General features: G+C 41.2%; 1 protein-coding gene across 2 annotated transcripts in view; it reads right to left on the reverse strand.

Annotated features, from left to right (window-relative positions):
* The window catches only part of LOC138246607 (phospholipase A2 inhibitor NAI-like), a 55,392-nt gene extending 44,534 nt beyond the window's left edge, over positions 1–10,858 (reverse strand). For both annotated transcript variants that reach the window (XM_069201305.1, XM_069201306.1), the window contains exon 1: positions 10,773–10,858. In XM_069201305.1, coding sequence (XP_069057406.1) covers positions 10,773–10,824 — 52 coding nt within the window. In that variant the 5' untranslated portion in view covers positions 10,825–10,858. The remainder of the gene's footprint in view (positions 1–10,772) is intronic.
* Positions 10,859–11,928: the final 1,070 nt, after the last annotated feature.

An 11,928-nucleotide genomic window follows, 5' to 3' on the forward strand; every position in this document is an offset into this window, starting at 1 on the left:
GGGTATAGTCACGACATATAGTGTAGGAAAATTGTGCCAGCAATGGTTAAAATCATCCTCACTAGACGCGGTTAGAGAACACCTCAGTCTCCCGTCTAATACGACTTCCTGTTAGGGCCCAGAACACGACATAGGAAACATGTCTTATATGAAGTATATAATGACATTTGGAAGCTTTCCCAAGAGAAGCAGCTGCCGGTTAAGGCAAATAGACCAAGAAAATCTAAAAAAGGCATTAGCTGTTGTGGATAATGGGATTAACACCTTGTCTGACTGAATATATACACTAAATAATATTGTCTCTTCTGCTATAGAGATTATACAAACAGATATGCCTACATTACACCATGGGCCGAGTCAGCTAAGGTCCATTATGCAGTTGGGTTGGAAACTTCAAACATTGAAGGTGGGTCGTGTTCCATGGCAGCATGTCAGTGCAAGGGATATTTTTTCTTCCTTTAAGTTAACGTGACAACAACAACTAATGGCTAAAAAGGAAGAAACTTATGTCATGCTTAACATCGAGAAATTTGAAAAGTTGCCTTTTACTGTGGCTAATACATGGGGCCATTAATCTGCCTATTTCAGCACTTCAATTCACCTCCTGTTTAAAACACATTCCGGTAGGCAGATATGAGAAGTTGGGAGATAGTTACATTCATGAGGTGTGGGAGCTTCACTTCTCGTACAAATGCTTCAGTGGCATGAAAGAAGTCATTCTTAGCGGTAGTGAATGTGAGACTTCAGTCAGCAATTCTATGGTTTGTAAACAGCTGTCCTTGAATGGGGCGTGTAACGCGTCTGCTGCGAACTTGGCTTGTTATCTGAGGGGAGTTCCAGTCCCCTTGATTAGACCTGCGTTCCAGGTGCTTTCAAATGGCAGCTATGTCCTCCTCAATGGTGAAGACTGTTGTGGCATGCAGGCCGGAATAGTTTACGTTGTTTCTGTCTCTAAGGTCGTTACATGCTGCGGGAACGTACTTTTTCCCCCCACTAAAATTAAGGAGGTAGCTGATATTTGGCCTCAGATTGCTACTTCAAACGTGAATTTTAACAAGTTGAGCAGAATCAAGGCTTTTCTGTTTCAAAAGCATGTGGCCCTTACATCTGCGCGCGAGACCTACGCACTTCAGGTGGCAAGGTCGTCGGCGAAAATACAGTTCCTGTTAAACACAAACTTTCAGAGACGCTTTGGTGAACTCGTGGGACGAATATTTAATGTGTCCAGTACTACTAGAATCGCACATTTTTTCAAAGCTGTTGGTTCTGGATTTATTCACACCTACTCCTCCATATTCGGTTTGATACCATCAGCAATCTATTCAATTTTCTCTAGTATTTTCGGGGGATTTCCGATAACTTTGGGTTTATTAGCTGGCATCCTGCTGTTGCTGTTTTTTATGCGCAATGGCGCTCCTGCTGCAACAAGGAGAAATGACGGCGCTCCGATCAGCGCAGCTGTGTCGTGAACGTATGATGCAGTATTTTGGAGCAACACTCCTTGGGCAATTGGAGTGCGGCTGGTCTTTGTCATTTAGACCGGTTTTGCACTGTGTGCAGCCCGTGTTTCGGTGCCTCTGGTGCTCTTTTGAACATGCACTGTAAGTTTGCATTTCGAGGCAGTGCTTGCCTACACTGGACGCTGATCCGTTGATGTTCTCGCTGAGGGTCCATTACCGGACATGCGCATTGAGGTTGCGTTTGCTGCGTGAAGCTACTTATGAGTTGCCCTTCCTGGAGGAAGTTGTTCACGACTTATCACCCGGCACACCACGGGAAGCCGCCTTGGTTGAGACTGAGGCTATTGGACACATCTGCTCCTTGATCCTTCTTGGCGAGGACTTCCCGACTTTAACATCGTCCGAAGTGAAAGATCTCCTATTCTCCATGACTCAGAAGTAGATTGGAACTTTTCTAAATTGACATGCCCTTTGAATTAGGTTTTCTGCCACATGCTCATGTTTTAAATTGTCATGTAGGATGCTTATGTGTCCCTTCAACTTGTCCAAATTCACTTTCTTTTTTTATATATCTTGGGTTAAGCTTTTTTAGTAATAGAATTTTAGCTTTGACTTGAACTACTTTCAACCGACAAGGGGAGGGTGTTGTGTATCCATTTTATTTATAGCTCCCTGCACATTATTTTAACACACTAGGCCGCTGTGCACTCTAACCTAGATATATTTTATTCGGCTTCATCTTATTATTATTACAATAACCAGTTTTACAGTCTTGTTTTATTTTCATCTATCTAACTGTTTTTGCCTAAGCCAAAAAAGTTCTCAAACAAGACATTCTTAATCACTCTGTGCTTCCTTCAAGGCTGCAGCTCGGTACATTGCTGGTGAACGTGGTAGAAGTTTAGTCTCCAACATTCGTAGAAAATACACATCCTTACGTAGGGACATTTTCTCAGACTTTGTTACTGTATAAACACTTCCTTGTCCCTTACACGTTAGAGGGAGATTCCAGCCAGGGAACCACGACTGTATGCTGATTGCTGAATTCTTCGCTACAGATGCTAACGTAGACCACGTGCCTTTGCTCAGGTATAGGGGTTGATGTCTTCCCAGGGGAACCTGAAAGGCAGAATTAGAGCTTAACATGCTGTGGTCAAATTACAACTTGGATAGGAAATAGTCCATCGATCATAGTGACAATACGATAGCATTGTTTTTATGCTTCACTCTTCTCGTCACAAATGTAATACTGTCATGTTGTGTCGTCCTGGTTATTGCAGCTCACACTTTGCTATCTAAGATGCAGTTGTTTTATTAAACTCATTATTGAAACATATACTGCCTCTGCTTGTCATTTATATATGGGACTGAATTGTAACTGAGAGAACCGGATGCGACCTGAGTGACCACGACTTCCTTCAGAAGCCTAGTATGTCATGCGCTCGGCTGTCCAATCACCACTATCCTTTGGTAGAGATGAGGCACTGCTAGTTAGCCAGAGCAAAACCTGGATTGGAGCGACAGGTGTCACTCGCAGTGGGTTGGACTCAGTCTCCCACACCGCAGGTGATTCTGCCGCTCAAGATCCAGTAGTCTCATTAGAATAATGAGAGCCTATGCGACATGGCCAAACGTTGGCAGCAGATACAGTCAGAATTTTATCAATGGCCATGCCAGACCATAACACACCTGCTCATTCATCCACCTACCTACTGAATCATTATGGGTACACTATTAGTATGTCACTGTGTAGCCCTATGTCATTGTTACTATGGCATCTATAATGCTAGTATACATCATATATACAATGTACTTCATTCACAGAATCAGCCCGTTTGCGACTAGAAAAATGCTTTGTACATGTGGCCCTTTGTCTCTAATTTCTTTTTTAAATTTCTACCTTTTCAGCAGGGAGGGAAGTTGTTTGTTCATGCCCTGATCACATCAAGGCTTGACTACTGCCGTAGACTCTTCTTGGGTATGGCTAATAATCTGATCCAGAAGCTACAGGTGGTACAACATGCAACAGTGAGGCTGGTACTTCAACTTTTTCATCAACGCTCCATCACAGAGTGTCTGTGGGAGCTCCATTGGTTACCAGTTGGTAAACTGATTCTTTTCAAAGTTGTAACTATTGTGTAGAGGGCCTATTATCAAACTGGTTCCAAATTCCTTTCTGATAGTTTTGTTCCCTATCGTCCACCAAGAATGTTGAGATCTGTCTGTAATAATCTTCTAGCTCTCGAGAAGTAGGCATCTAATCCAAGAAAATAAACTTTGTCTCTTAGAAATGCTTTTGTTTTTACTATACCCATATGACTTTCATGAGCCATTTCTTTTTGTAGAGACCGTGGAATCACAATTCGAAGACCTCCTGGCAATAATCCACTTGCTGGTATTGAAAGTTAATTCTAGACTTTTTTAAACACAAATATGTCTTTGGTTACTATTCTATTAACAAGCTTACTACAACTATTCACATTTCCATTTGGTCTCTCTTGTTGTGCAGAATATTTCTTGAAGTATTGAATCTTCTTAAGTTCCTTTCACAAGATTTGATTCTAATATATTTTCAGGAGTTGATTGTTTAACTATGAAGTGGATATATTCTTCAGCCATTGTAATATTGTCTTTTTTTGTTGGACGTGGATGCTGAAAAATAGAATCAGCTCGATTGTACTTTTTGCGGAATCTGTGTATAGCTCTGTAATCAAACTACAAGAGATGAATACGCCATCCTTCTATTCTTGGAGGTATCTTTGCCTTCGGATTTCCAAATATAAAAGAGCTTGATATTCTGTAACTATGGTGAATGGTTTGCTATAGAGGAATAATTGATAATAATCATGATCCCAAACAACAGCAAAACTTTCTTTTTCACCTTGATAGTACACTTGCTCTTTTTCAATTAAGCTTCGACTGGCATATGACACTATTTGTCTTGGTGAATCTCTTTCCGGCTTATGCTCTGCTAAAATACTGGACTATCATCCACAGTTAATTCGGTACATAGACTGGGATCAAAATGTGCCATATTTTCTGCTGATGTAAACATTTAATTAATTTTTATCAAAGGATACAGTACATTTTTGAGTCCATTCAAAAACAATACCTTTCTCAGTTAGTTCTCTGAATGGCGCATTGATAGTTGAAAATTGTGGAATATGGTGTGAACAGTAACGTGCCATGCCTAGGAAAAATCTTACTTCTGATATATCAATTGGTATTGCTGTATGACATATGGAGTCATGTGGAGTCTACTTTTGATAAATCAGGATGAATTCCTTGACTAGAAACCATGTGACATAACAAATTGAGGTGCATATTTACAAAAAGGTGGCACAGCGCTACTATTGGCAGCGCCCCACTGCATCACTATAGAAACGCAGGGATGTGCCATATTAACAATAATACGGTGCACCCCTGTGTTTCCCCCTGTGCGGTGCTACATTTGCTTCGGAGTGCCATGGTGCAAGGATGGCTACGTTACAGGGGAGATTGTTTTTGTGCAGGAAGGGACACCTTCCTGCACAAAAACAATCTTCAATGGGAATTTGCAGTATGCTAATGCCAGCCCAGGGGTGGCGTTAGTTTTTTACGCTGCCACAGATTTACAAATTCTTGTAAATCTGAGGCAGCGTCAAAATGCAATGGGTGTTGCCATGGAACGCCCAGAGCAACTTCCATTGCACGCTTCTTTTATGCAAAGTGCTGCGTGTTAAGGCGCCGTATTTACAAGTGGCGTTAAGCCACAAAAAGTGGCTTAATGCAGCCTTGTAAATACGTCACAGTGCATAGCGCCACAAGAGTGTCACTAAAAGTGATGCTCCGCTGGCGCTAGTGGCTTGTAAATACGCCCCTGAGTTCTGTCTTATGGAATCCACATTTGGTTTTATTCAATTTAGACTGCTTTAATAAAAAATGTGCACACTTCTTCGAGTGCATGCTCATGTTATATTTGATCTCTTCCAAATACAAGAATGGTTCCACCATAATTGAAACAATTTTTCATTTTGTTCATTTTCCTTGCAATTTCTTGAACAATCTCTGTAACTGAATATTTGCCAACATTTTGTCTCTCGTATTGAAACAACCGGTTATGGATTGAAATGGTAGTAGTGTAATGTTGTAAACCCACTACACTCAATAATGCCTTGCTTTAGCAAACTTTGAATTTCTTCATCTACTTGAGTTTGAAAAGATATATGCATTCTGTGGTGATTCTGAGTACTGGTAGTATATTTATAGTAACTTGTGTATTTCGTAATTTGCTTAGATCTGCAAATTACTCTGGAAATCCCCTTCATAATCCGATGCTCAGTTGATATATTCCTCTTGACATGCCATGTTATATGTGTATTTCTCAAAGTCGGTATTCCTTTGTGGTACAAATCGTCCATTGAAGCATTTCACTACTCCTTTAGGCATCTCAATATGTTTGGGTAAGTATTTTGTTTGTATTTCTTCTACATCCCCCCCTGTTAGATTAACTAATAGATATCTTGCTTGCTCATCAGTGTGTTTCTTACATGTCGCTTTTAAATAAAGCTCAAATCGCCTATGCCATTTTCCCCATCTTAACCCTAAATGTTTTTATTTAGTCACATCAAAAAGTGTCGGTCTTCTGAATATTGTACTAGAAATAATGGTTGACATTGTTTTATTTGTTGTAGTTATTACTATGTTTATAATATGATAATATAATATATACTAATATTAATAATATTAATGTAGTTTTCAAACTTGTTTTATGCTTTCTTTGTTTCCTTACAGCTTGGTTTACTGAAGAATGCCTCCAATTGCTCTAACAATGAATAGGATCACGCAGTCAGTGCATATAACACAAGTATCCAGTAGATGGCAGTACATCCTATAATAAAGCGTAATTCCGAAGTGAGTGAAATTCAGAACCAGGAAGTCTGGAATTTATGAAGTGAAAGACGATCAAGAGTTGATGGCAAAATCAAATGTAAACATGAGATTTCTGTTATATAAACAGTATTTTAGAAGGTTTTATGGGCCTCATTTACGAGACCCTTGCGTCACTTACTGCGACGCTCTCGTGGCACAATGCCTTGTGCTATATTTACAAGGCAGCGGTAAGCCACTTTTTGTGAATTACCTCCGCCTTGTAAATCCGGCCCCTTTACATGCATCACTAAGCATGGAAAGGGTGTGCAATGAGTGTTGCTGTTGGCGTTCCACCGCAAAACTCATTGCATTTTGATGCTGCCCCAGACTTATGAGGAATGATTTATGAGGAATTGTGAACCTGAGGCAGTGGCAAAAATGAATGTCACCCCGGATGCATGGCCAATGAGGAGGAATACGTGTGTCTCCTTGTTTTTGCTTTTTCTATGTGTAGTGCATTCTGCAGCACTCATACAACTAGCAAATGGCCATTATGGAATGTTTATGTGCAGGAAGGGACCCCTTTTGTACCTCGAGCCATGGGCGTCATTTAGGGGTCGCCAGGAGTCGCAGCTGCGACCCTTGGCTTGCCCCTTGAGACCCCTGGCACTGCCTTTGCATCCCTGGCCTCAGAGGTGGCAAAATGAGTGCCTTGAACACAGGGGCAGCTCGTCCTAATGGAGGTTTTTAATGGTCCTACTTTCCTGGGTTTCTGTCAATTTTTGTAGGGCCCTTATTGTAAATAATATTATTCAATATTTCTAATAAAAATGGTGTACAATTAGCCAGAATATGACCCTATGTGGCAGCTACGATAAGTAAAAAATGCTTTTAAATATATGTTGTATGCATGCTTGCGGCTGAGAGTGTGTTTATGTGAAAGAGAGTGTGTGAGCATGTGTGTATGTGTAATTATGTGTTTGTGAGTAAAACTAAAGGTCAAATGGCGTGGCTTGTGATGTCACTTCCGCTGCCCCTAGCATTTTAGTGAATTGACCTCCATACCTCGCGCGTTAGTCGGTTTCCTGCGCATTCATTTATCTCGCTCTATGCTCTTCAGTTTTTTGGATTAATATGTGAACACTCCAACCTGCCTCAATATTATTCTACTTGCCTGTCTGCTCCCCACGTGTTGACAGCTGTGTAGTTTTCCTTTCTCTAGTTTGAGCGTTGTCTGCAGTTTGATGAATACACATTCGGCAGGGAAACTCTCTGTGACACTATCACGGGCACGACACAGGGCATTATTTAAATGTAAACAGCCTATATGTCCATATTCCACCCTGCCGCCCTGAACTGCCCGCTACCAGCCCATAACATTCTAGAATATAGCCTCTTATGTTAAAAGATTCATTCATAATACATTACTCTTGCTATCCCGAAATTCAGGTTACAACGGGGGGGGGAGGGGGCGGGGGGGGTCTATATCTGTTCTCAGCATGGAACAAACTTGGGCTCGCGATAAAGGAAGCTGCCACTTTCAGAATGCACCTGGAAACGTGGCTGTTCACTCAGTAAGTGTTTGTTCTTTCTTTTGTTTCAGTGTTGTTAGCGCTGAGATGCCTCATAAAGTGTCTGTTCCGCTTTACAAATGACAAGGTCATTCAATCATTCAAAAATGGCATTACTCACACTGCCAAGAGAGTCAGTGACTGTTACTGTTGCCATGGTGAGTGGAATAAAAATGTGCACAACAGTTTAAGAGTCAAGTGGATAAAGAGGGCTGACCTAAAGCATGTATATATGTATGCATCCTCTAATTATGAGTTGTTTTGTTTGATTACAAGATGCTGGTGTGGCAGGTAGGCTGTCTTTCTAAGGAACCTCTAAACATTGCATAACACATGAGGAGGCATAAAGATGATAGGAAAACAGAGATAAAATGAGGTATGTGCGGTTTCCCAGCACAAAAATTGTGATTCAATAATGTATTAATTTAAGTAAATTAATTTAATGTAATCTATCTATCTATCTATCTATCTATTCATGCATATGCAGGTATGGAGATTGCAACGAGGTAGCTATAGTTAGGTCAGAGTTTCCATAGAAAGACTGTTTTTTGTTTCACGTTGAGCTTTAGTTCGTTAAGTGGGGCCAAGAAAAAGTGGGATTTCCATTTTAATTCACACAGGAAGCTTTGCTCTCCAACACTGAAAAAATGGCTGAACGGACCTACACCAAGTTTTGCAAAAAGTTAGAGCTTTACTCAGAAAGCGTGCTTTGTGTAATTTGCCGTAAGTGGTCACCGCATCCTGAAAGTGAAACGTCCCATAACTGATCGCCGGGCCGCATCATGGACACCGTATTATAGCGTCCATTCCAGGACTTGGTGACAGGTTCTCAGTGAAATGCACAGCAGTGAAAGTCTTTCAGGGGCAATAAAATGACCCACATATAAAGAAACTTTACAGATTCTGATCACAATTTAAAATATTTGTTAGCAGTGGTATGCTAAATCTAGGAATTCTGGTGATTTTTTAGGTGCAACATACTGACTTACTGCTTACATTTGATGAGCTGTGTTTGAGGCAAGTTTTTTCTTTCATGACTTTCTCATCGTGGCTAAGGAAGGTGCTCGAGAAGCTAAAGAAGTTCACAGGCCCATATTTATACTTTTTGACGCAAAACTGTGCTAACGCAGTTTTGCGTCAAAAAAATTAGCGCCGGCTAACGCCATTCTGAAGCACCATGCGGGCACCGTATTTAATCAATGACGTTAGCCGGCGTTAGCCGCCGGCGCTGCCTGGTCTGCGTGGAAAAAAACGACGTACACCAGGCAGCGCCGGCGTAGGGGGATATGGAGCTTGGGCGCCAAAAAATGGGGCAAGTCAGGCTGCGGCAAATTTTTCGCCTCAACCCGATTTGCGCCATTTTTTTCGACTCCCAACCCCCATAGAAATGACTCCTGTCTTAGCAAAGACAGGAGTCATGCCCCCTTGCCCAATGGCCATGTCCAGGGGACTTCTGTCCCCTGGGCATGGTCATTGGGCATAGTGGCATGTAGGGGGGCACAAATCAGGCCCCCCTATGCCACAAAAAAAATATATATATACTTACCGGAACTTACCTTAATGTCCGTGGGATGGGTCCCTCCAGCCTTAGGTGTCCTCCTGGGGTGGGCAAGGGTGACAGGGGGTGTCCCTGGGGGCATGGGAGGGCACCTCTGGGCTCCTTCCGAGCCCACAGGTCCCTTAACGCCTGCCTTTTCCAGGCGCTAAAAAACGGCGCAAAATCGGCCGTACGTCATTTTTTTTGACCTGCCCACTCCCGGGCGTGAATTTTGCCCGGGAGTGTAAATACGGCGCACATGCCTCGGAGTCAATTTTTTAGACGGGAACGCCTACCTTGCATATAATTAACGCAAAGTAGGTGTCCACGCTAAAAAATGACGCAAACTCCATGGACTTTGGCGCTAGACGTGTTTAACGCCAAAGTATAAATATGGAGTTAGTTTTGTGTCGGAATTGTGTCAAAAAAAACAACGCAATTCCGGCGCAAACAGAGTATAAATATGCCCCAGAGTATCTTCTTCAGCTTGCATGTGGGAACAAACTTGAGTAAAACATGTACTTCCAACACCAGCAGCAGTCTGTCAGTTCATTCCCAGAAGTTCCACTGCATCTTCAGCACAGAGTCCAATCAGCAGCTAGGGCATTGACCTTTTGTGTTCATGACAAGACAATGCAGATACCACTGTCATTTTGTTGGAATAGAAGCTGTTCATTTTAATTCTTTTCCTGAGGAGCACGTGGGAGGAAATCAGCGATTAGCTATTAATGCAGGTATGAAACCAATGGTTTAAAACATGAGAGGCTTGGTATGATTTCTGTGTAATTTGGGGCATAATATATTTTAAATTAAAAGGGCTAACAAAAGTTCAGCAGAGAGAATAGCCATCATTCCATCCTCTCCTTTTCACATGCGTATACTCAGTCTACTCGCTTTCTCATTTGCTTACCAGGTCCCTATTTTTAAAATAGTAACATTTTTGGAGACACATATATATGTGTGTGTGTGTGTGTGTGTGTGTGTGTGAAAACAAAGGTTAAGGTGATGTTGTAGTCCAGTTAGGTACACTGCTAGGACCTTAAACTCTGCATAGGGTGAGGATTTAAACGTGAGTTGGCACACTGCACCAGTCCTTGTGTGTGGTTCTCTGTGCAGATATTAAAGGACTGACCCAAAGTCCCTGTATGTATATTGATAATTTATGATTTTTATTGCAATTATATGAGGCTGTCAGCCAAACCTTAACATGAAACAATAAGCTTAGGAAAGGCAGATCTCTACCAGAAGCTACCAATTTCAATGGTGCTAAAGTTATCAACATTTAAAAATGGAAATTTCATGTGGACTATTTAGTAATACTTAAATATTTAAAGTTATGGAGAACTGACTCACCTGCGGTTATGAAAGCCAAGAGGATGCAGGAGCGGATGAGGAAGGCACTCATGGTGAGGAAGAGGACGGAGCAGAAATGCAGACCTGAAGACCTGGTCTGTTTCTGCCTTCCTCATATGGTTTGAGGATTCTGCTGTAGCCTGAGGTAAAATTTAAATAAATAATGGAAAATGTTTTCCCAAGGGCGCCAGGCTCATCTGTTACACATCCTGGTTGACAAGGAAGTTTGCTTTATTGGGATAGTGCTCCACGTGTCAATAAATCGTCATCACATGTGTAAGCTCTGTACATAGCCTCACTGAATAACAATTATTGTGTGGAGAAGGTGGCGTGCTCTTCAATTGTGTCTACAAATAACACTCTTTTAGTGGGTCATGTCTGCCTCAGCAGACTGTGCATTGTTTTCATTGATTCATTACTTCTTCAGTTCCTTTCCTTTCTCTTTACTGTTTCTTTCACTCTCATCTTCTCTTCTTTTCTTGCTATATTTCTTTTCTCTTACCTCACTGCTCTTCGTCTTCTGCATTTTTATATATTTCTTCTGCCAACAAGGCTTCTCTGCATCCTGTGGTTTGACTGTATACATTTCTCTCTTACCTTAAATGTTACTATCCTTTTGCATTTTGTCTTCTGCTGATTTTTCCTGCTGCACTTTCTTACTCATCATCTTTTTCCTTTGTTGATTTCTACTTTCACTTTTTCTTTACTTCTTTATTCCTTTCATGTACATTTTTCCCTCAATGTCTTATTGATATTCCCGCTGTTTATCTCAGTATTCTGCTTTACTTTTGTTTTCTCTTTTTAATTTCCACTCTTTATGAACTTTTGTTTTTCAATGTTCATCCCTCCATTCAACCTCATCCTCTCTCTCTCTCAGTGTTTTTCCATTGGCTGTTCTTTCCACTTACTTCCATTACTTAATTTTCGTTACTGCTTTGGTTTTGAGTTTCCTTCTATACTTGTCACCTGTTTTCATTGTTATTGCTTTCCTTCACCTTCCCTTCCTACATTATTTCTTTAGTTTCTGCCTTTTTTCCTTCCTTCTTTTTTCCCTCAATATCTTCCCTTCTTCCTTCATACCTCTCTTACTCTCAATAATCCTTCTCACTCTTACTTCATACTCCATTTCTTCCTTTATCAGTCTTCTTGTAGTCTT

Source organism: Pleurodeles waltl, chromosome 7 (genome assembly GCF_031143425.1).
Source record: "Pleurodeles waltl isolate 20211129_DDA chromosome 7, aPleWal1.hap1.20221129, whole genome shotgun sequence".
NCBI lineage: Eukaryota > Metazoa > Chordata > Amphibia > Caudata > Salamandridae > Pleurodeles > Pleurodeles waltl.